Here is a 25,086-nt window from a genome sequence, read left to right as displayed (position 1 = left end):
ATGGGAAAATATTTTTTTTTTGTAACTTTTAAAAGATTTTTTTTTTACTACTAAAAACTTTTTTCACTCTTTTTTTACACACTTTATTAGCCCCCCCCCCCCCCTACGGGACTTAAACCATTCAATCGCTGGTAGAATACACTGCAATACTAATGTGGGGTGAAGACAGACCTGGCGTCATCACACCCGATCTCGTCACGATCTCAGATGCTGCAGTCACGATTTACTGCAGCATTTGAGGGGTTAAACAGCTAGGAACAGCGCAATCGCTGCTCCTGGCTGTTAGTCCCAAGTGTCCGCTGTAAAATACAGCCAACATCCCCAGCATATGGAGCGCGCTCCAAACATCACCCCCCCCCCGCTCCGGATGTAATAGCACGTCTGGGTGCGCGAAGGGGCTAAAAACGCAGCATGCACTACTTCCATTCATGTTGGGGATGGAAAACTTCCATTGAAGTTTATGTAGAGTGATTAAAAAACTGATGCATCCGTATGTAGTCCGTATGTCATCCATATTGCATCTATTTTTCAAAAGAGCTGTCTTATGTCATTCAATTATCTCCCTTGAAGACAGCCCATCAGTATTATGGATTATGGATCTGTAAGGCTTGATTCACACAGGACAAAAATTTTGCAACTAAATCACATAGAGATTTTTACAGCTCCTGTTGCGTTTAATCCATTGAGGTTGCAGCGATTTTTAGTTTTTGCATTACTGCATTCCGAGAGGCATAACGTTTATTTTTTTTCCATTGACACAACCACATGAGCGCTTGTTTTTTTTGAGGCACAAATAATGTGTTAATTTATTTTTGGAAAAAAAAAACAATTATTCTGCAATTGTATTTTGGAATTTTCTTTTACGGCGTTCATTGTGCAGAATAACATAATAACTTTATTTTTTGGGTCGTTACGATTATGGTGATACCAAATGTATATCTTTTAACGTTTTACTACTTTTGCACAATAAAACACTTTTTTTAAAAAATATTTGTTTTTGTGTCACCATACTCTGAGAGCCATAACATGCACTATATGGATAAAAGTATTGGGACACACCTCTTAACCCCTTAAGGACGCCTAGTTTGGGCCTTAAAGAGGCTCTGTCACCAGATTTTGCAACCCCTATCTGCTATTGCAGCAGATAGGCGCTGCAATGTAGATTACAGTAACGTTTTTATTTTTAAAAAACAAGCATTTTTGGCCAAGTTATGACCATTTCTGTAGTTATGCAAATGAGGCTTGCAAAAGTCCAAGTGGGTGTGTTTAAAAGTAAAAGTCCAAGTGGGCGTGTATTATGTGCGTACATCGGGGCGTTTTTAATACTTTTACTAGCTGGGCGCTCTGATGAGAAGTATCATCCACTTCTCTTCAGAACGCCCAGCTTCTGGCAGTGCAGACACAGCCGTGTTCTCGAGAGATCACGCTGTGACGTCACTCACAGGTCCTGCATCGTGTCAGACGAGCGAGGACACCGGCACCAGAGGCTTCAGTTGATTCTGCAGCAGCATTGGCGTTAGCAGGTAAGTCGATGTAGCTACTTACCTGCAAATGCTGATGCTGCTGCAGAATCAACTGTAGCCTCTGGTGCCGGTGTCCTTGCTCGTCTGACACGATGCAGGACCTGTGAGTGACGTCACAGCGTGATCTCTCGAGAACACGCTGTGTCTGCACTGCCAGAAGCTGGGCGTTCTGAAGAGAAGTGGATGATACTTCTCATCAGAGCGCCCAGCTAGTAAAAGTATTAAAAACGCCCCGATGTACGCACCTAATACACGCCCACTTGGACTTTTACTTTTAAACACACCCACTTGGACTTTTGCAAGCCTCATTTGCATAACTACAAAAATGGTCATAACTTGGCCAAAAATGCTCGTTTTTTAAAAATAAAAACGTTACTGTAATCTACATTGCAGCGCCTATCTGCTGCAATAGCAGATAGGGGTTGCAAAATCTGGTGACAGAGCCTCTTTAAGGCTCAGAGCCCATTTTTTAACTCTGACATATTTCACTATATGTGGTAATAACGTCGGAATGCTTAAACCTATCCAAGCTATTCTGAGATTGTCTTCTCGTGAGATATTGGGCTTTATGTTAGTGGTAAAATTTGGTCGATATATTCAGTGTTTATTTGTGAAAAATTGCAAAATTTGGAGAAAAATTTGAAAAAATAGAATTTTTCTGAATTTAAATGCATCTGCTTATAAAACAGATGGTTATACCACCCAAAATAGTTACTAGTTCACATTTCCCATAAGTCTACTTTAGATCGGAATAGTTTTTTGAGCATTATTTTATTTTTCTTGGACGTTACAAGGCTTAGAACATAAACTGCAATTTCTCATATTTTTAAGAAAATTTCAATAGCCTTTTTTTAGGTACCTGTTCAGTTCTGAAGGGGCTTTGAGGGGCCTATGTATTAGAAACCCCCATAAAACACCCCATCTTAAAAACTAGACCCCCTAAAAGTATTCAAAATAGCATTTAGAAAGTTTTTTAAACCTTTAGGCATTTCACAGGAATTAAAGCAAAGTGGAGGTGAAATTTGCAAATTTAATTTTTCTTGCTGAATTTCAATTTTATTCTATTTCTATTTCTGTAACACAGAAGGTTTTACCAGAAAAACACTACTAAATATGTATTGTCCAGATTCTGCAGTTTTTAGAAATGTCCCACATGTGTCTCTAGTGTACTCGTGGACTAAAACTCAAGCCCCAGAAGCAAAGAAGCACCTAGTGGATTTCGGTGCTTCTTTTTTATTAGAATATATTTTAGGCAGCATGCCAGGTTTGGAGAGGTGTTGAGGTGCCAAAACAGAAAGAATCCCCCCATTTTGGAAACTGCACCCCTCAAGGAATTCATTTATGGTTGGTTATTGTTACCATTTTGACCCCGTAGTTTTTTCACAGCGCGTGAAATTAAAAGAATGATAATTTTTCCAATAAGATGTCATTTTTGATTAGAATTTCTTATTTTCACAGGGAACAAAATGCCCCATTTTGTTGCCCAATTTGTCCTGAGTACGGAAATACCCCATTTGTGGTGATAAACTGCCGTTTGGGCCCATGGGAGGGCTCAGAAGGAAAGGACCAGCATGTGGCCTACTGGGGATTTTCTGGTGCTAAGTTATGTGTGCAGAAGCCCCTGAGGTACCAGTGCAGTTGAAACCCCCGAGAAATGACCCCATTTTAAAAACGACACCCCTTAAGGAATTCATCTGGAGGTGTAGTGAGCATTTTGACCCCACAGGTACTGTGTAAAAGATAATGCGCAACAGATGGTGCAGAGTGAGATTTGCAATTTTCAATATATATATGCCATGTCAGTGTCCGATATATTGTGCCCAGCATGTGCCACATAAACTGTAATGTGGGTTCTCCCGGGTACAGCAATACCCTACATGTGACTGTTATTAGCTGCCTGGGCACACGGCAGGGCCCAGAAGGAAAAGGACCACCATTTGGCCTACTGGGGATTTTCTGGTGCTAAGTCATGTACGCAGAAGCCCCTGAAGTACTGGTACAGTTGAAACCCCCAAGAAGTGACCCGGTTTTAAAATCTACACCCCTTAAGGCATTCATCTAGAGGTGTAGTGAGCATTTTGACCCCACAGGTATTGTGTAAAAAAGATAATGCGCAGCAGTTGATGCAGAGTGAGATTTGCAATTTTCTATACATATATGCCATGCCAATTCAGTGTCCGATATATTGTGCCCAGCATGTGCCATTGGAGATATACACCACATAAACTGTAATGTGGGTTCTCCTGGGTACGGCAATACCCTACATGTGGCTGTTATCAGCTGCCTGGGCACACAGCAGGGCTCAGAGGGAAAAGATGAGGAGGGGTAAGCTGTGCGGAGTGCATCAGGGTAAGTAAAACTGTGGTAAATTAAAAATAAATTTTAAAACACTCTTTCATACAGAGCTCTGGTTTTTTGGGACACGAGTCACATTGATATATTGTGACCTTCCTTATCCCCCTCTTATAGCAGACTTTGCACCACTTTTTACTTTTTCAGTTCTTGCCAGTTTGGGGAAATTCTCCCGGAAAGTGTTGCCCTGGTACGATGCGTGTGGCCTCGCTTCCAGGAGTACTGTAGGGCTTCAGGACTTGATCTGACAAGTCCACCCCTCCGATGTACCTATTGTAGTCCAGGATGCAGTCTGGTCTGGGGGTCTCTGTTCTGGTACCTCGTACAGGTACATGGGTACTGGTAAGCCATCTCTCTTGTCCTTGTAGTTGACACAAAATATGTTGCTGCTAGATTGTGCCCTGCTCTCACCCCTTCTTGTTTGCCCAAGCAGAGTCTTAGGGAGGCCTCTCAGATTTCTTCTAGCAGTGCCGGATGCCGCAATACTTCTGGAAGCGAGGCACTTGAAGAGAGGGACGCTGGTATAAAAATTATCCAGGTAGAGGTGGTAACCTGGTCCAGCAGTGGGTGCACCAAATCCCACACAATTATTGTATTAACTCCCAGTAAAGGGGGGGCATTCTGGGGGCTGAATACTGGTGTCCTTCCCTTCTTATATCCTAAATTTGTAGGTTTTTCCTGATGCACTCTCACACAGCTTATACATCTTCACGCCCATACCTTGCCCTCTTACCTGGCAGGTACTGGCGTAATTGAAGCCTCCCTTTAAAATGTACCAAGGACTCATCAATAGAAATACACTTCTCGGGGGTGTATGCTTGGGAAAACCGTGCACTGAAACGGTCTAATAGGGGTCTCCGTTTATACAAACGGTCAAAACTGGGGTCATCTCGGGGTGGGCACGGCTCATTATCAGTATAATGTAAGAAGTGAAGTATTGCCTCATTTTTATTTCTTTTTTAGGTTCCAGTTCAGTTCTGAAGTTGCTTTGAGGGGCTTATATATTAGAAACCCCTATCAAACACCCCATTTTATAAACTAGACCCCTCAAAGTATTCACAACAGCATTTAGAAAGTTTATTAACCCTTTAGGTGTTTCACAGGAATTTAGAGAAATGTAGAGGTGAAATTTAATTTATTTAATTTATTAGGCACGATGTCCGGTTTGAAGAGGTCTTGTGGTGCCAAAACAGTGGAAAACCACCAAAAGTGACCCTATTTTGAAAACTAGACCCCTTGAGGAATTCGTTGTAGTTTTCATGGGGTGCATGCGACTTTTTGATCAGTTTTTATTCTATTTCTAAGAGGCGTGGTGACGAAAAAACAGCAATTCAACTATTGTTTTTTCATTCAATTTTTTTTACAGCGTTCACTGTGCGCTATAAATGACATTCACTTTATTCTGCGGAGCGATACGATTACGGCGATACCTTATGTTTATAGTTTTTTTTTATGTCTTATGGCGTTTGCACAATCAAATACATTTTGTAAAAAATCATTTACTTTTGGTGTTACCTTATTCTAAGAGCCAGAACTTTTTTATTTTTCCATCAGGAAAGCTGTGCGAGCACTTATTTTTTGCATAACGAACTGTAGTTTCGATCAGTACCATTTTAGGTACATGCCACTTTTTGATCTCTTTTTATTCCATTTTTTGGGAGATGAAGTGACCAAACAATTGTGATTCTGGTACAGTTTATTATTATTTTCTTTTATGGTGTTCGCCTCGCGGGATAAATAACGACATCGTTTTGTAGTTCAGGCTGTTACGGACGCGGCGATACCAATTATGTATAGTTTATTTGTTTATTTATATATTTTTATTAATAATATAGGACTGATGAGGGAAAAAGGTGGATTTTCACTTTTATCACTTTTAAAACTTTTATTTTCTTATTTTTACACAACTTTTTTTTAACTTTTTTACACTTTTTTTACTTTGTCCCACTAGGGAACTTGAGGGCAGGAGGCCTTGATCGCTATTCTATTACACTGCACTACATGCGTAGTGCAGTGTATTAGAGCTATCAGCTATTCGCTGATAGCAAGCATAGTGGGTCCTGACTTTGTCAGGACCCACTAGGCTTCCGTTGATGGCGTAGCCAGAGTCCATTGTTAGTACTCTGGTTGCCATAGTAGCCATCGCCGGCCGCTACTGTGTAGCGGGCCGTCGATTGTGGCTTAACCCCTAAGAAGCCGCGATCGCTATTGAACGTGGCTTCTAAAGGGTTAATCGGCGGGGACCACCGCGATCGGTCCCTGCACACTGAGCTGTGATAGCCTGCTATCGGAAACAGCAGGTATCACAGCTCAAACACGTGCCGGGGAAAGATGGCGCCGTGTTAACTCAGGTCAGTACTATTACTGAGCTGAGCGCGAACGATGCGCTCAGCACGACGTAATAGTACTGAGCTGAGCGGGAAGGGGTTAATCAATGAATTCAGGTGTTTCATTCAGTCCCATTGCCACAGGTGTATAAAATTCAACACCTAGCCATGCAGTTACCTTTATAAACATTTGGTAAAAAATGGATCGTTCTATAGAGTTCATGGAATTCGATTTTGGTAATGTAATAGGATGCCACCGTTGCAATAAGTCAGTTTGTGAAACTTCTCTCCTCCTAAATATTCCACAATCAACTGTGGGTGGTATTGAAAAGTGGAAACCTTTAAGAACCACAGCAACTCAGCCACAAAGTGGCAGACCACATAAAGTTACAGAGTTACTGACTCAATAACTGCAGAGTTCCAAACCTCCACTGGCATTAACATTGCACAAAAACAATGCGCCGGGAGCTTCATAGCATGGGTTTCCATGGCCAAGCAGCTGCATGCAAGCTTTACATCACCAAGCCCAATGCCAAGCGTTGGACGCTCTGACCGGGGATTCCTCTCCTAGAGGGATTCCCTGACATCATGGACAGTGACATCAGGGGCTTCTCCTGGAGCGGAATCCCCTCCCTGGTAGTGCCACACAGCCTCCCTCCTTGGCAGTGCCACACAGCCCCCCACCCTGGTACTGCCACACAGCCCCCCTTCCTGGTAGTGCCACACAGCCCCCTCCCTGTAGGTAACACCTTTGGGGCTCCCTCTAGTAGTGGAATCACAAGCCAGTGCATTGCCGACACTCTGGCCGATGATTCCAGTTCAGGAGGAGCCCCCGACGTCACTTTCCATATATAAACAGTTACGTTAGGGGCTTCTCCAGGAGAGGAATCCCCGGCCAGAGTGTCAGCAATCAGTACCCGACTGATACCAGGTATGCTCTAACTTCCATCGTGTTTCGTGGGACGGGACATTCTTGTACCGCTTTGAGGTTGTCGGGATCTGGAGCAATTTCAGTTGCGTTTACCAAGTGACCAATATATTTGCTCTATTGACAGGCCAGTCGGCATTTACTAGGTTTTATTTTGAGACCATACTTGCCCAGCCATTCCACTTGTAGATGTTCTGTGATTCAAGTCTCCCAAGCAGTGTTCCATCAGGCGTTGAAACGTGCTCGGAGCATTTGTTAGGCCAAGGGCAATCGATTAGATTCAAAGAGCCCAGAGGGCGTCATGAATGCCGTTTTCTCTTTATCTTCCTCCTTCATGGGCACTTGCCAGTATACACTGGCCAAATCCAGTGTTATGTAGTAGCAGACTTCTTACATAGCAGTCAGTGACTCTTCCATTGAGTTTCCTGTAATCAACACAGAACCGGAGGGAGCCATCTTTCTTCCGCACGAAGACTATTGGGGCGGCCCATGGATTCTGACGTGGCCATCTATCATTTTCCACAAGAGATCCTTAACCTCATGATGTAAGGCCGGCAGTATTTTACGATAACGTTCTCTAATAGGTGGCCCCAGTGTGAATTCCTTGTTCTATCGTGGCAGTACACCCATAATCCTTCTCATGTCGAGCGAATACCCAACTGAATTGCCATATGAGAGACTTTACTTGTTCCTCCATCTCTGAGTCTTGTGCGACTCCATTCAATTCTAGCTGCGCCACAGTAAAGCTGCCAGTTCCTGCTTCAACGTGTCGGTGTCATCTCTTTCCTTTAATATACTTTCTGTTAACATTGGGAACATCGTGACGGTCATGTCTTGAGACAGAATTAATTCTACACCCACTAGTAGCATATCTGGTGGGACTTTAATGGTCTCTTTGGTGGGATTCATGAGTCTAACTGTAGCCATACCTCCTGCCGCTAAAACAGCCCTGACATGTTGAGACATGGACTCTACAAGACCTCTTAAAGGGGTTGTCCACTGTCGGACAACTGATGACCTATCCACCGGGTAGGTCATCAGTATATCATCGATGCGGGTCTGACACCCGGACCCTGCACCGATCAGCTGCTCCGGTTGGCTGCGGGCACCGGATGTCATTGGACAGTATGCAATGTACAGAGCCTGAAGCAGTTGGCTCCGTACATTACATAGTGGCCGTGCTGCCGAAATGCAGCTCTGATCCTTTTCACATGAATAGGAGCAGAGCTGCAGTACTGCAGCTTGGCCGCTTTTCCGTGACCGGAGCCAACTGCTTCCGGAATGGACATCCGTTGCAGCCGGAGCACACACCGATGATATATTGATAACCTATCCGGTGAATAGTTCAACAGTTGTCCGGTAGTGGACAACCCCTTTAAGATGTCCTGTGGTATCTGGCACCAAGACATTAGCAGAAGATCCTTTAAATTCCATAAGTTGCAAGGTGGGACCTCCATGGATCGGACTTGTTTTTCCAGCACTTCCAACAGATGCTCGATTGGATTGATATATGGGGAATTTGGGGGCTAATTCAATACCTTGAGCTCTTTGTCATGTTCCTCAAACTATTCATGAACAATTTTTGCAGTGTGGCAGGGCACATTATCCTGCTGAAAGAGGTCACTGCCATTAGGGAATACCGTTGCCATGAAAAGGTGTACTTGGTCTGCAACAATGTTTAGGTAGGTGGTCCGTATCAAAGTAACAAGCACTTAAATGGCAGGACAAAAGGTTTCTCAGCAGAACATTGCAAAGAGCATCACACTTCTTCTGCCACCTTGCCTTCTTCCTGTAATGCATCCTGGTGTCATCTCTTCCCCAGGTAAGCAAAGCACACGAACCAAGACAATGTGATTCATCAAACCAGGCCACCTTCTTCAATTGCTCCATGGTCCAGTTCTAATGCTCACGTGTCCATTGTAGCTGCTTTCGGCGGTGGACCTGGTCAACAAGGGCACTTTCTACAACTACGCAGCCAGAAACGAACTAAGACAGTGACATGGAAACTTATTTCCCATCCATTATTCCAGATGTCCCGTAATATTGTATACTAGTTACACTGAATGGTTTCTGGTATTAAAAAAAATGTCATATTAGACAAAGTGAACCTGAGTAACAGGTAAGTCAGAAAACTGAAAAGTTAAAAAATTAGAGTGGAAATCTACGCCAGCCTCATGGACTCTGTGGGGGTTCGCAAGGTAGAGGTCCGTGACGGGTCCATATCTTGCCCTACCATCAAACACCCCCCCATCGCAAAAAAAAGAAAAAATAATAATAATAAATGCTGAAATAAATAATGCTTACCTCACCGCTCTTTTTCTTCACTCAGGGTCATCTCAGAATGTTGCGGCTCATACAACTGACGCAGCACCGATGACGTTGAGTGTGTCAGGACATTGTATGAGCCGCTGCACACTGTTGGAGCCTGAGGTAACATGGAGGGGAAAAGAGGAGCAGTGAGGTGAGCTTGCTTATTTTTTATTTAATGTCAGATGGGGAGGGAAATGGATGGCGCATAGCTTCCGTTGTTGCACCACACGGCCTGTGGGAAGATATAACAGATTTCTTAGGAAGTTGTGTGCCTCTTAATAAATCTGTTACATCTTACTCCATTGGAGCAGACAGCTAAGACTGGCGTATAAAACATCAGTCTTAGTAAATCTGACCCATAGTGCTTTAAAATATTACTCTATTTGTTTAAGGTAGAAAGTTATCCAACAGTATATCACTCATGTAAAAATATAACTTCTCCAAAAGTTTACGCATCACTTCTGCTTACAAATATTTTCTTTAATATCTTTCAGAATTCAACGTTTTTGCAATAAACAGCAATATGTCGAGGTCCAGTGCAGCATCGCATTACCACCACCATTTGACTCCATTGAAGCACTATTTTCTACAGCACCCCACATGGAACTAAATGACTCTCTAAACAGTGCTCAGAACAGTTCTATCTTACAATCTGAAACGAACACAGTCATGTTCATGAGGCCTTTGTTCAGCTTGGCTGGCTGTAATGAAATCCAGTTGTGTTAAATTTGCTGATGATCGGTGAGTATTTGTTTGCTGGATTGAGTTACTAAAGATGCAGTTACTTTTTCACATGGCTGTTGGATAGCTTTGCTCCTTAAATAAATTGAATTATAAAATAATTTATTATATGTTACATATAATTTAATGTTTTAAATATATTTTATATTATGTGTGTACTTTGTTTAACACAGTCATTCCCAACCTTTTTTGCTATGAGGGAACCCAATGGAACACCAACCAGGGCTATATGCAGTATTTTGTCACGAGAGTGGTTTCAAGGGCTTGGACATGGAAGAAAAAACATAAGCAAGCATTCAAACACGGACACACAGTCAGTGCTCAGTGAAGGCCACATAAAAGTCACAGCCACATGGCTCAGTCAACACTCCCAGTGCCATGCCGCTGTCAATAGTTAGATTCTTATGCCCCTATCAAGAATCCCAGCATCACGCACCCCATCTACATTAAAAGCTATATACCCCAGTAAAGTATAAGTGCTCAGGGGGTCTGGACTGCATGTATATTTATCCTTTCCTTACCTCTAAGCTAAGGGGCTTTGTTCATAACAAAAGAACTAGTAAGGAAGAAATTTTGGGCAGTAGCGCATGTCAACATTGGGAGACAGCCAAGACTAAGGTGCTGCACGGAGCCCTAGGGGTTCTGCGGTATCCCAATTGGGAGTCACTGGTCTTGTAGTAATCATAATAAACACTCTAATCACTGAGTGTGATAAATACTTTTTAAATTACTGTACATATTTTCAGATTTTATGTTTATATAAAACTCTATTAAATCTTTAATACCATACCACTGTCAAAGTATGTTAAAAATGAGTTAAAAATGCTTCTTAACAGCTGCTGTGACCAAGAACATAGACATTTTACCTGCCATAGATCCCTCTGACACAATGCACAGCTTCAGGATGGTACGTGCACACACTTCCTGAATCAATATCACATCCATAATCCGGCTGCAATGTACAAAGATTGCTTCATTAGTTAGAGAATTGAACTACAACCCCCATCAGTATCTAGACTGTATATACATGTATATTACCCAATTTCCATTTGTCTGCTTATTTGCATCAGTTGAAGTTTTAACTCTGCTCAGAGGTAAGCAAGTGACCCAAGGACAGAGAGATAGTGACAGGGCTGCATATAGTGTTACCAAGTTACCAAAGTAACATATTTATGAGAAAGTACAAACATTTACAGTGTACCTATTCTAACCTTTTTGCATATATCAGTAGTGGATGTGAATATATGAATCTTTGTGATATATGTTATTAGGCAAAAATTGAATCTTCCAGCAGTTTTCTGTAGCCTGCCTCTCCCTTCCTGCAGTTCTCTGTCAATTTTCACTCACCATAAATCCCTGTAGTGTAAAACTAGTGTAAAACAGCAAAGGCTAAAGAGAAAGAGAGAAGGGATGAGGAGGGGGCAGCTGCAGCAATTTCTCTTCCTCTGTGTCTGTGTGAGACTGCTGTGAGAGGGAGGAGGAGGAACATGTTAGGGTATGTACACATACAAAATAAAAAACTGTTGAAAATATGGAGCTGTTTTCAAGGGAAAACCTCTCCTGAGTTTCAGCTGTTTTTTTATTCAAAGTAGCGTTTTTAACAGTCGTTTTTGGAGCTGTTTTTCTATAGAGTCTATGAAAAACGGCTCCAAAAATGGCTGAAGAAGGGACATGCACTTCTTTTTAGCGGCCGTTTTTTTTTACGCGGCCATTTTGAAAAACAGCTGCGTAAAAAGCGCCCCGTCGTAACAGTACGCCGTTTTTCCCATTGAAATTAATGGGCAGATGTTTGGAGGCGTTCTGCTTCTGATTTTTCAGCTGTTTTTCGGGACGTTTACGACCCAAAAAACGGCTGAAAACACTCCGTGTGAACATACCCTCACACTTTCTCTGCGTTAGCCTGTGTGTGAGACGCTGTGAGAGGAGGTGGGGAGCAGCAGATTGGTCAGAGCACACAGCACAGCTTTCCTGCTCCACACCAGAAAGAGCCTGCATACTCAGCACAATTAGGGTCAGTCTACACAGTGTTTTTGGCACTGATTTTGACTCACCAAAAAATGCCCCAAATCGCCCCCAATGAATTTCAAGGTAGGGAGAGGCGTTTATTTTCTTGGACGGATTTCTGACCGCTCGCGGAGAAAAAAGGCGGCAAGCTCTTTCTTGGAGTAGTTTTCGCCTCTGACCTTTCATTGAAATCAATGGGAGGCAGAAAAAAAAACCGCATCGCTCGTTACAAACGTTTCTGGCAATTTTTTTTATTTTTTACCAAAAACCGCCTGCGTTTTTGCAGTTGATTTATTTAAAAAAATGCCTAAAAGCGCTGCAAAAAATTCCACAAAAAACGTGAAAGTAATTTAGAGGCAGATTTTTTCTGCATGACAAAAATCTGTGTGAACTGAACCTTATAGAGATATAATAAACATTTACAGATGGCGGAAAACAATGCAAAAACAATGGCGGAATTGCTGTTTTTTTGCATTCCCTTCTGAAAAAAAATAATAACAGTTAATCAATGTTAGTTTTACCGCATGGTAACAGAAAAAAAAAAAAAAAAAAGCAGAAAACGCAAAAAACAATGGCAGAATTAATAGATTTTTTTATGCATTTCCTTACAAAAAAAACAAAAAAAAATGAAACCTAATTAATAAATCATATGCACACCAAAATTGTGCCATCAATACCAAAAATACAACTCACCCCACAAAAAACAAGTCCTCATACAGCTATATTGATGAAGAAATACAAAAGTTATGGCTCTTGGAATGCTCAATGATGGCAGACTGGTACCAAGATAGCCTATAAAATGCAGAAATCCTTCCAGCACTAGATAGATAGATAGATAGATAGATAGATAGATAGATAGATAGATAGATAGATAGATAGATAGATAGATAGATAGATAGATAGATAGATAGATAGATAGATAGATAAATGATAGATGGAGTTAAAATCCTTAGAACATACTTCATTGGCAATAAAGAAAATTCATAAAAATTATGTTTTAGGAAGTAACATACATGAAATCTGCCCATATCCGCTCTTGATTGTGCTAATGTGCATGGGCAGTCTATAATCTCTGAGAGAAAGTCAGGAAGCCTCTTGTCACTTTCATGCCACTTCAGACATTTATCACGTGCCCAACCAGCAGAATCTTTGCGGAAGTCTTCCCCTAGGTGCCAAGCCATGGCATGATCTACACTCCATATTGAGTGGACATCCCTAAAGAGAATAGACAGTACAGATCACTAACAAAACATAAATGGCATCTTCCCTTTAAATGAACTGCTTGTTGAGCCCACTATCGTGCAGTGTTGATCCAGAGGAAGACATATGGCAATCATAATAAAACCTTGGATCATTTACTTACTGCAAGCAATCTAGAAGATATATCTTGTAAGTGGTAATTAAAAAATAAATTAGTGTCACAATATCCTGTAGCAGGGAGTTCCATAGGCTCCCTTCTGGTACAGTAAAGGGGGTTTTACACGGGACAATTATCAGGCAAACGAGCGTTAATATAATATGGTCGTATCGCTTTAAAAAAGTTAAAGATTATCGTTGTCGGCAGCACATCTCTCAGTGTAAACAGGGAGACGCGCTGCCGACATGATAATAATGGATAGGGACAAGCGATTGGAGTAATGACCGTTACTCGTCCCCATTCATTGCTCCGTGTGACAGGAGCAAGCGAGCGCCAATCAACGATGTCTCGTTGATCAGCGCTAGCTGCATCGGCCGAGTGTCGGTGAGTGTAAAGGGGCCTTTAATGAAGCTCCCTTTATGCTGCTGGTGAGGACTTTACTCTAGATGAAGTGAATATCTTCATGTTAGGCCACTTTCACACAGGTGTATTTTGGTCAGTATTTAAAGAGGCTCTGTCACCACATTATAAGTGGCCTATCTTGTACATGATGTGATTGGCGCTGTAATGTAGATTACAGCAGTGTTTTTTACTTAGAAAAACGATTTTTGATGGAGTTATGACCTATTTTAGCTTTATGCTAATGAGTTTCTTAATGAACAAATGGGCATTTTTTACTTTTTTGCCAAGTGGGCGTTGTACAGAGGAGTGTATGACGCTGACCAATCAGCGTCATACACTTCTCCCCATTCATTTACACAGCACATAGCGATATAGCTATATCGCTATGTGCAGCCACATAAACACACTATAACGCTACTCATGTGTCCTGACAATAAATATACATCACCTCCAGCCAGGACGTGATGTGTATTCAGAATTCTGACACTTCTGTAGCGTCTGTGTGATATTTACAGCAAGGCAAGCATAATCTCGTTTGAAATGACAGGTTACATCGTAATCTCGCAAGATTACGCTTGCCTTGCTGTAAATATCGCACAGACGCTACAGAAGTGTCAGGATTCTGAATACACATCACATCCTGGCTGGAGGTAATGTATATTCATTCAGGACACTGCAGTAACGTTATAGTGGGTTTATGTGGCTGCACATAGCGATATAGCTACAGTGAAGGAAACAAGTATTTGATCCCTTGCTGATTTTGTAAGTTTGCCCACTGTCAAAGTCATGAACAGTCTAGAATTTTTAGGCTAGGTTAATTTTACCAGTGAGAGATAGATTATATATATAAAAAAAAAAAAAGAAAATCACATTGTCAAAATTATATATATTTATTTGCATTGTGCACAGAGAAATAAGTTTTTCATCCCTTTGGCAAACAAGACTTAATACTTGGTGGAAAAACCCTTGTTGGCAAGCACAGCAGTCAGACATTTTTTGTAGTTGATGATGAGGTTTGCACACATGTTAGATGGAATTTTGGCCCCCTCCTCTTTGCAGATCATCTGTAAATCATTAAGATTTTGAGGCTGTCGCTTGGCAACTCGGATCTTCTGCTCCCTCCATAAGTTTTCGATGGGATTAAGGTCTGGAGACTGGCTAGGCCACTCCATGACCTTAATGTGCTTCTTTTTGAGCCACTCCTTTGTTACCTTGGCTGTATGTTTAGGGTAATTGTCGTGCTGGAAGACCCAGCCACGAGCCATTTTTAATGTCCTGGTGGAGGGAAGGAGGTTGTCACTCAGGATTTGATGGTACATGGCTCCATCCATTCTCCCATTGATGCGGTGAAGTAGTCCTGTGCCCTTAGCCAAGAAACACCCCCAAAACATAATGTTTCCACCTCCATGCTTGACAGTGGGGACAGTGTTGTTTGGGTCATAGGCAGCATTTCTCTTCCTCCAAACACGGCGAGTTGAGTTAATGCCAAAGAGATCAATTTTAGTCTCATCTGACCACAGCACCTTCTCCCAATCACTCTCAGAATCATCCAGATGCTCATTTGCAAACTTCAGACGGGCCTGTACATGTGCCTTCTTGAGCAGGGGGACCTTGCGGGCACTGCAGGATTTTAATCCATTACGGCGTAATGTGTTACCAATGGTTTTCTTGGTGAGATTTTGCATGGAGCCCCAGATCGATGTCGATTGACAGTCATTTTGTATGTCTTCCATTTTCTTACTATTGCACCAACAGTTGTCTCCTTCTCACCCAGCGTCTTACTTATGGTTTTGTAGCCCATTCCAGCCTTGTGCAGGTCTATGATCTTGTCCCTGACATCCTTAGAAAGCTCTTTGGTCTTGCCCATGTTGTAGAGGTTAGAGTCAGACTGATTAATTGAGTCTGTGGACAGGAGTCTTTTATACAGGTGACCATGTAAGACAGCTGTCTTTAATGCAGGCCCCAAGTTGATTTGGAGCGTGTAACTGGAGGAGGCTGAACTCTTAATGGTTGGTAGGGGATCAAATACTTATTTCACTGTGCACAATGCAAATAAATATATATAATTTTGACAATGTGATTTTCTGTTTTGTTTTTTATATACTCTATCTCTCACTGGTAAAATTAACCTAGCCTAAAAATTCTAGACTGTTCATGACTTTGACAGTGGGCAAACTTACAAAATCAGCAAGGGATCAAATACTTATTTCCTCCACTGTATATCGCTATGTGCTGTGTAAATGAATGGGGAGAAGTGTATGACGCTGATTGGTCAGCGTCATAAAACTCCTCTGTACAACGCCCACTTGGCAAAAAAGTAAAACATGCCCAGTTGTTCATTAAGAAAGTCATTAGCATAAAGCTAATATAGGTCATAACTCCGTCAAAAATGATCATTTTTCTAAATAAAAACACTGCTGTAATCTACATTACAGCGCCGATCACATCATGTACAATATAGGCCACTTATAATGTGGTGACAGAGCCTCTCTAACATTAGGATTTGTAAGTACAAAGTGGGAGTCAGTGGTACAAATCATTATACTTTTCCTCTGTATATGTTTTACTCTTTGTTTTGGCTTACAAATAGTGATGAAAAATAGTTGGCAAATTAAGCCCGTGTAAAAGTTTCTTTATTGTTTCTAGTGTGGGTATAAAAAGATCATTAGACAGATCTCTGCACTGACCTTTGCCATATGTAGACTGGTTTGAACTTACCCCGTCTGACCAAGCATAGCATTAGGTGTTCTTTTTTAATCACCTGTTTACTCGCCTAACTGCCAGTATAGGTGTCTGTAAGAGGGTCAGTTCTAACTGGGTCTAGGCATATGCTGGGGGCCCTAGACCCTGATGCAGTACCCCCACCGAGGATGACGCAGTAACTGAGTCAACACGCTGGTAGTCAATGGCAACAGTCTTTACTCACTTGCAGGCAACAAGCTTATGATTTTCAATACAGTATCAAGCTTGGCAGCATATGTAGAAGGGCACACATCGTAATGGATATAGACACAATTGGGCACAATGCTTGGCTGTTACAGTCTCTTATAAGGCACAGCTTTAGCGTTTACAGACAACAAATGTACACAACACAATTTACGGCACTTTTAATACACTGGGTCACGTGGCTCCTCTCCGGCCATAACTTCTCTTCTGGCATGCATCCACTACTCCACCTAACACTGTAAAGGAGCACTGTCATCTTCTGGAAGTGGTCCGCAGCCACTTGCACCAGACGCAGGGCCTCATTCCATCATGGCCCAACTCACATGGAGTAGACACAGTTCCTCCGTTGCTCCAGAATCCAAGTCACTTCATTATTCCACTCAGATCAATCTTCTGGGTGCGTGCTCCAGGTTATGGACTTTTGCAGCGACAGCCCAATCAACAAACACTGACCTTCTTCAGGCTCAGCAATTTAGGTGCGTACTGCACAGCAGGACTCCAGGGTCGGCCTCCTAGCTATGACCCAAACCACTATCAGGGTATGTTCAGACGGCTTATTTACAGACGTTTTTCGGGCCGTAAACGGCTGATAAATCAGAAGCAGAACGCCTCCAAACATCTGTCCATTGAATTAAATGGAAAGAATGGCGTTCTGTTCTGACGGGGTGTTTTTTTACACGGTCGTTTTGAAAAACGGCTGCATTATAAAACACCCATGAAAAAGAAGTGCATGTCACTTCTTGAGCCGTTTTTGGAGCCGTTTTTCATTGACTCTATAGAAAAACAGCTCCAAAAACGGCCGTAAAAAAACGCAGTGAAAAACGCTAGTTAATTAAAAAACTGCTGAAAATCAGGAGCTGTTTTCACTTGAAAACAGCTCCGTATTTTCAGACGATTTTTGCTAAGCATGTGAACATACCCTTAACCCCCTTACCCTCAGGGCATGTTCACAGGCTTAGGAAAAAACTTCTGAAAATACAGAGCTGTTTTCAAGGGAAAACCTCCGTTACTGCTCGTCACTCTGCTGGTACCATGCATTCCCTCTGTCTTTCCCCGCATTAGCAGTAGCTCCACTGTGCACGTCACTGTCAATCTTCCCTCATTGATGTCCTCTCACAGTCTCTTGACAGCTTCAAATCTTGAGGTGCGTCAGAAAACTATATATATATGTATATGTATACACATATACAGTGCAACAGTATTAGTGCATTTGCATATTTACCGAGGTGCTTACTATTTGCTCAAACATTTTATACCTCCTTGCAAGTTTGCTTCCCCACCTGGTCGTGATTTTCTCTCTAAATTTGGAACTTATTCTATGTGACATGACTACTCTCTGGGATAATCCCCTGTACCACGCAGCCAGCTCTGTAACATCCCCGTTGCCGGTCCCTGGATTGCCTGACTACCCTCCTGATTACTGCTTCTGTACCACACACCCAGCTCTGAGACATCACTGTTGCCAATGGATTGCCTGACCATTTTCCTGACTACTGCACATTTACCATGTCCCCAATTTTTCTATTCCGCTGCATCATACTCCTGGTACATGTTAAATACTTTTTTGTAGTTACCCATAGCAACTGTATCTCCTAATTCCCTTAAAGTCTGATTACCTGACCAACAACAATATCCACAGAATTAACCACCGGGCAAGTTAAAGGCACCCAAGTCCTGGGCCAACAGAGTACCTCTACTATAATCCAGCTTGTGGGAAATGGGGGTGCTGTTGGTGACAAGTGATGCCTGATTGGTTCTTTCTCTGGATATCATAGGAAACACAACGCAACATATACACAGTACTTAGGTCACTCCTTCACTGCCTTAATCTCTATATTGTGTTCCATGTCTAGTCTTCTCAGAGACTTCTAAGGTAAAAGTATGATCTCATCATGTGTAATATTGCTTCCTTTTATGCATCCCATAATTTAGTTGTTACAACCAGCGGGTTGTGAACCCACTGGGCTACTCCACTGGTGAAAGTATTGGCTGGCAGCAGATAACAGGACACAGGCAGTAGTGGGTAGCAGAATACAGGCTGCTACAGGATAGCTGGATACTGGCTGATAACAGGGAGCTGGATACAGGCTGGTACAGGATAGCTGGATACATGCTGGTAGTAGATAGCTGGACACAGGCTGATAACAGAGAACTGGATACAGGCTGGTAACAGAGAGCTGGATACAGGCTGGTAGTGGATAGCTGGACACAGGCTGATAGCGTATAACTGTATACTGGTTGATAACAGGCAGCAATAGCAGACTGGATAAGATGCACACAGGAACCTTTGCTGGATAACTCTAGGTAGTTACAATGTTGCTCAGGCAGGGTGTCCAGTGAAGCAGCCTAATATACCTAGTCATTGACAGGGATAGGCTGGGGATGGATTTGGGTGTGCGAACTGGCCCTATAAGATGCAGGAAGTAAGCGCGTGCCCGCTCCATGGGCAGACCCGGCAACACTAGCAGCATAAGGAAGTGCACGGCAATGTGGAGTATAAGAAACCGTACAGCGTGTACCAAAGGTAACCTGGCAGCTATGCCGGCTGGGAGTGATAGTACGCCAACGAGAACAAAGCGCTGGTGTTACACTTGTTTGCAGCTGCCTGCAGGAATTTCAGAATTCTTTTTAACATGGGCAACACAACTTTTTGTTAATAATGCTTAGTAATGTCTCTCAGTGAAAAATTAAGGCTTAAATCCGCAATCTAAAAAATACTACCTATTCCATGCCCCCATTAGCAATGTTATACTATAGTTATGTTCTGTAAGACAGATCTTACCACTTGCCATCATCATAATCACTGGGCACAATCCTCAGACTTCCAAATTCAAAGATTCTGTGTTCAGCAGCTGCTGGTTTGGGGGTGAACGTGAAAGTTCCATTATTGACACATTTATGTACCAGTGTATAGAGATATTGCCAAGAAGGTGACCAGGAGTCAGAATATGGTTCTCCTAAAGACAAGAACAATTATTTTTTTAATTTCAACAAAATCAGGACTCATGAGATTATTGCTAGACACCCCTTCATTTTGCACGTTGCGATTGCTGCTGCTTTTTACTTGCATATATATATATATATATATATATATATACACATACATACATACATACTAGTGTATACATATACCATATAATATTTTGACAAGTTATACAAAAATGTTAACACAATAACAAAAAATTACATGTGGAAAGACGCACTAATAAACTGTGAGCTTTGAGATTTGTACCTGATTCTGTGTAGCCCCAGACTTCGATGTTTATTAAGTCTGATTTCAGGATTTTTGGGTTCCATTGAACAGTCAGGCTGCCTTTGAAATTTGGTGTGCCATAATACTGCCACTTAGTTTCATTCACTAGAGTACATTTTTCTGATTCTAACACCTTCCCAGGATGCACTGTGAAAAAGCAAAATATATATATATATATATATATATATATATATATATAAATTAATGAATGATTAATCATTTTTAAAAGTTCATAAATATTCATATTTTAATTGGGGGGATTACCTATTTTTCTGATGTTACTCATTTCAGTTCATATTTTTACATATACTGTGTTTTGTAACAACTACCAACAAGTTATATTAAAGTGCAGGTTCATTTCTGAAAACTCTTCCGCATGTGTTATGTAAATACCATTCAATGTAATCACAAAGTATCGAATGTGTACATTATAATTGTTAGGATATATGCCCATTAAAGTGCGATATGCTCATAATCATTAAAATAAAAAATAAAAGCGTCATACAAGCGGGCTACTAAATCCAACAAAGGTTGCTGGTATTTGAGGTTCTTTCGATGAATAATGAAAGGGTTGATACCATTACCTGACAGCCAAGTTCCTGAGTGAGGGTATGTACTTCCATCCACAGACACTTCAAAAGGAATGCGACCTGTCTCATACAGTAATGGTGACACACAGTGCGCATGACCGTCCAGATCCACATAACCATTTACAATGATCTCACTATTAAATCTGAAAAAATAACAGAAGTGACTTTTAACGTATGGGACACTAACTGCAATTGCAATGTAGTATTATTTCTTGCTTTATAGGAAACAAATGAAAAATAAGAACAACACAACTTTTATGTGGATATCAATATTTGATCTTCATTCAAACCATATATAAAGATAAAAGTCATGTAAATGAACACAAAATAATAAAATGACTTTGCAATAGTTTATTAAACACAAAATTCACATATATGCAATCTCCTTCTGTGGAAAAAGTAAAAGTATACCCTAAGGGTACGTTCACACGAGGGCGTCCGTTACGGCTGAAATTACGGGGATGTTTCAGCCTGAAAACATCCCCGTAATTTCAGCCGTACCGGCATGTGCAGGCGCTTGAACGCCGCGTCAATTACGGGCGTAATTAGCGCTGCTATTCATTGGAGTCAATGAATAACGGCTCTAATTACGGCCAAAGAAGTGACAGGTCACTTCTTTGACGCGGGCGTCTATTTACGCGCCGTCTTTTGACAGCGGCGCGTAAATATACGCCTCGTGTGAACAGACAAACGTCTGCCCATTGCTTTCAAAGGGCAGACGTTTGTCAGCGCTATTGAGGCGCTATTTTCGGCCGTAATTCGGGGCAAAAACGCCCGATTTACGTCCGTAAATAGGCCGTGTGAACATACCCTTAGCGCTAACATCTGGCATTGACCCATTTGGTAGAAATAACCTTCAACAGGCATTTCTTATAACTATCAACTAAAAAACATTTTTTTGTACCCCTTCATGGAAAAATATTTTAGCTGTGTAATGTATCAGGAGTTTCTTGCATGTACAGCCTACAGTATATTAAATCCCCACACAACATTTGCGGTAATTTAGATCTGAGGTTTTTACCTGGCCATTAACATACTCCCCGTTTCTTTTTTCTTTTTTTTCAACCATTCCTTGCTGAAGTTACTGGTTTATTTAGGGTAATTGTCATATTGCAAGGTCTAGATTTGGCTGAGCTTCAATCTTCTGAAAGATGATCTCATGTTATCCTCAAGCCCCTTTTGGCATAGTGAAGAATTGATAGTGGATTCTATGATGGTGAGAAGCCCAGGCTCTTATGTAGCAAAGGAGACCCAAACTATAATTTATTCCACCACAATGCCCCACAGTTGATATCAGGTTCTTCTGGTAAAAATGCGATCTCTGGCTTTTGCAAAACATGTCTTCTGATACTGTGGCCAAATAGCTCTATCTTTGCCTCACTGGTCCAGAGCACATTGTTCTGGTGTTTGCCTGGATGTTAACAGGCAACCTTTAGTCTTAATCAGATGTTCTTTCCAGACAGCAAAGGTTTCCTACTGGTACACCTCCCATGTACAGGGTGGGCCATTTATATGGATACACCTAAATAAAATGGGAATGGTTGGTGATATTAACTTCCTGTTTGTGGCACATTAGTATATGGGAGGGGGGAAACTTTTCAAGCTGGGTGTTGACCATGGCGGCCATTTTGAAGTCGGCCATTTTGTATCCAACTTTAGTTTTTTCAATGGGAAGAGGGTCATGTGACACATCAAACTTATCGAGAATTTCACAAGAAAAACAATGGTGTACTTGGTTTTAACGTTACTTTATTCTTTCATGAGTTATTTACAAGCTTCTCTTTGTTTACAGCCATTGACATGTCGCAGAGGTTAACATGTGAGGAGCGGATATAAATTGTGTTGATGTCTGGTGAACCCGGGTCATTGCAGCAGATTTCAATGCAAGACACCCTACGAGACCACCCATCTCCCATGCTACAGTTTGCAAACTGCTTGCCAATTTTCGTGAAATTGGTTCAGTGTTGGATTTGCCCAAATGTGGACGCATGAAAACTGTCACTAATGAAGAAACATCAGTGGCTGTCCTAGCTTCATTCAGCAAGAGCCCACAGCGTAGCACTCGCCGCATGTCACTGGAGAGTGGCATCAGTCGAACATCCCTTCGGTGGATATTAGCTACTCACAAATGGCACCCTTACAAACTCCAGCTGCTGCAGCATCTCAACGAGGATGACCCAGATCTGCGCACTGAATTTGCACAATGGGCAAAACAGAAATTGGAATAGGACCCTCAGTTTACACAGAACATTTTGTTCAGTGATGAGGCAAACTTTTATGTGAATGGTGAAGTTAACAAACACTATTGTCTGACACTAACCCACATTGGATAGATCCCTCCAAGACTGTTGGAACACGAAAATTGATGGTATGGTTTGGTATATGGGGTACAAAGATAGTGGGACCATTCTTCATCAATGGAAACCTCAAGGCCACGGGATATCTGAAATTGCTACATGATGATGTGTTTCCCTCTTTATGCACTGAAGCTGGCACGTTCCCTGAGTTTTTCCAGCAAGATGGTGCACCACCACATTATGGGTGTCAGGACCGTGCATTCCTAGATGAACAGTTTCCTGGAAAGGGGATTGGTCATCGTGGGCCAGTTGAATGGCCCCCTAGGTCTCCCAATCTGACCCCCTTAGACTTTTATCTTTGTGGTCATCTGAAGGCAATTGTCTATGCTGTGAAGATACGAGATGTGCAGCAACTGAAACTACGGATACTGGAAGCCTGTGCTAGCATTTCTTCTGCGGTGTTGCTATCAGTGTGTGAAGACTGGGACAAGAGGGTTGCATTGACAATCCAACACAATGGGCAGCACTTTGAACACATTTTATAAGTGGTCAGAAACTTGTAAATAACTCATGAAAGAATAAAGTAACGTTAAAACCAAGCACACTATTGTTTTTCTTGTGAAATTCTCGATAAGTTTGATGTGTCACATGACCCTCTTCCCATTGAAAAAACTAAAGTTGGAAACAAAATGGCCGACTTCAAAATGGCCGCCATGGTCAACACCCAGCTTGAAAAGTTTCCCCCCTCCCATATACTAATGTGCCACAAACAGGAAGTTAATATCACCAACCATTCCCATTTTATTTAGGTGTATCCATATAAATGGCCCACCCTGTAGATCGAAATAGTGTAGCCTCTTTCTAACGGTAGACTCGTAAACTTTGACATTAATTGTGTGAGCTACCTGATTATAATTGTAGGTCTTTAAAGTAGTGAAAATGGCATGTGATAGCTAAGATTCTTCCAGTTTAGCAAAGGTTTAAAAATGGTCAAACCAGATCATCAGTGAGTTCCTATAGGGATTGTATTGTAAAACTATACAATGGCTAATGTTTTTTTCAAATAGGACATTGTTTGTATTTGCTAGCCCAAAATTACTTATTGTATGTGACATAATAAAGTGACATTTCAGATAAAGTGATGGTGCCCTGGACTTGGAGTATATAGAACATTTTGTTAAAAATCGTCCAAATGCACAGTATATGGCTTTCTAAATATGTTATCATTAAATAGATGTGTTGAGTGGGGTTATCTCATAAAGCAGGAATCAGTAAGGGGTTAATGGGTAGCTATAATGTATATGAGGGTATGTTCACACGCATAGCCAAAAACGTCTGAAAATACGGAGCTGTTTTCAAGGGAAAACAGCTCCTGTTAGGATTTTTAATCATACTCACGTTTTTCACGTCCGTTTTTGGAGCTGTTTTTCTATAGAGTCTATAAAAAAAGGCTCCAAAAATGGCTTAAGAAGTGACATGCACTTCTTTTTCGCAGGCGCTTTTTGAAATCAATGGGCAGATGTTTGTAGGCGTTCTGCTTCCGATTTTTCAGCCGTTTTTTGGGACGTTTACGGCCCGATAAACGGCCGAAAATAAGCTGTGTGAACATACCCTAAGAGTGTCTAGGTGGACTGTATGTTCTTTGTTTCACATACCTGCATTTCACTACTGAGCTGGTATTAAAGGTCACATTCACAATGACAAAATCACTTCCTCCCATCACCAAACCAGAATCCGGAGAAATACGAACGCAGAAATAGCTATAGTCTGGACAGCAAATGGCAAGTCTCTCACAGGTTGCATGACAGGAGCACTGAGCTAGAATTTGCCCACACTGACTTGAACAGGAGTTAGTAGATCCTACATAAAAACACACATTATAACATAGCACACATTATAATAGTTTGTTTTCCAAAAAGATCTTATTAAACATAAACAATTTATCAAATGTTTAAGTTCTAGGGTTGGCAATATACAGAAGCCTGTATGATGACACAACTCAAAATATATATGTAGAGTAAGATACAGTGTAGTAGACCTGTTGCAATGATAATGT

At 41.6% G+C, this 25,086-nt stretch overlaps 1 protein-coding gene across 2 annotated transcripts in view; it reads right to left on the bottom strand.

Moving 5' to 3' along the window:
• Positions 1-25,086, bottom strand: part of SUSD2 (sushi domain containing 2) — a 279,345-nt gene that overhangs the window by 118,800 nt on the left and 135,459 nt on the right. For both annotated transcript variants that reach the window (XM_075835489.1, XM_075835497.1), the window contains exons 16-21: positions 24,686-24,890; positions 20,728-20,876; positions 20,123-20,290; positions 19,673-19,847; positions 13,199-13,400; positions 11,048-11,133 (exon numbers count right to left, since the gene is read on the bottom strand). In XM_075835489.1, the coding sequence (XP_075691604.1) occupies positions 11,048-11,133; positions 13,199-13,400; positions 19,673-19,847; positions 20,123-20,290; positions 20,728-20,876; positions 24,686-24,890 (985 nt within the window). The remainder of the gene's footprint in view (positions 1-11,047; positions 11,134-13,198; positions 13,401-19,672; positions 19,848-20,122; positions 20,291-20,727; positions 20,877-24,685; positions 24,891-25,086) is intronic.

Source organism: Rhinoderma darwinii, chromosome 1 (assembly GCF_050947455.1).
Source record: "Rhinoderma darwinii isolate aRhiDar2 chromosome 1, aRhiDar2.hap1, whole genome shotgun sequence".
Lineage (NCBI taxonomy): Eukaryota > Metazoa > Chordata > Amphibia > Anura > Rhinodermatidae > Rhinoderma > Rhinoderma darwinii.
This window is presented reverse-complemented; position numbering and strand designations above follow the sequence as displayed.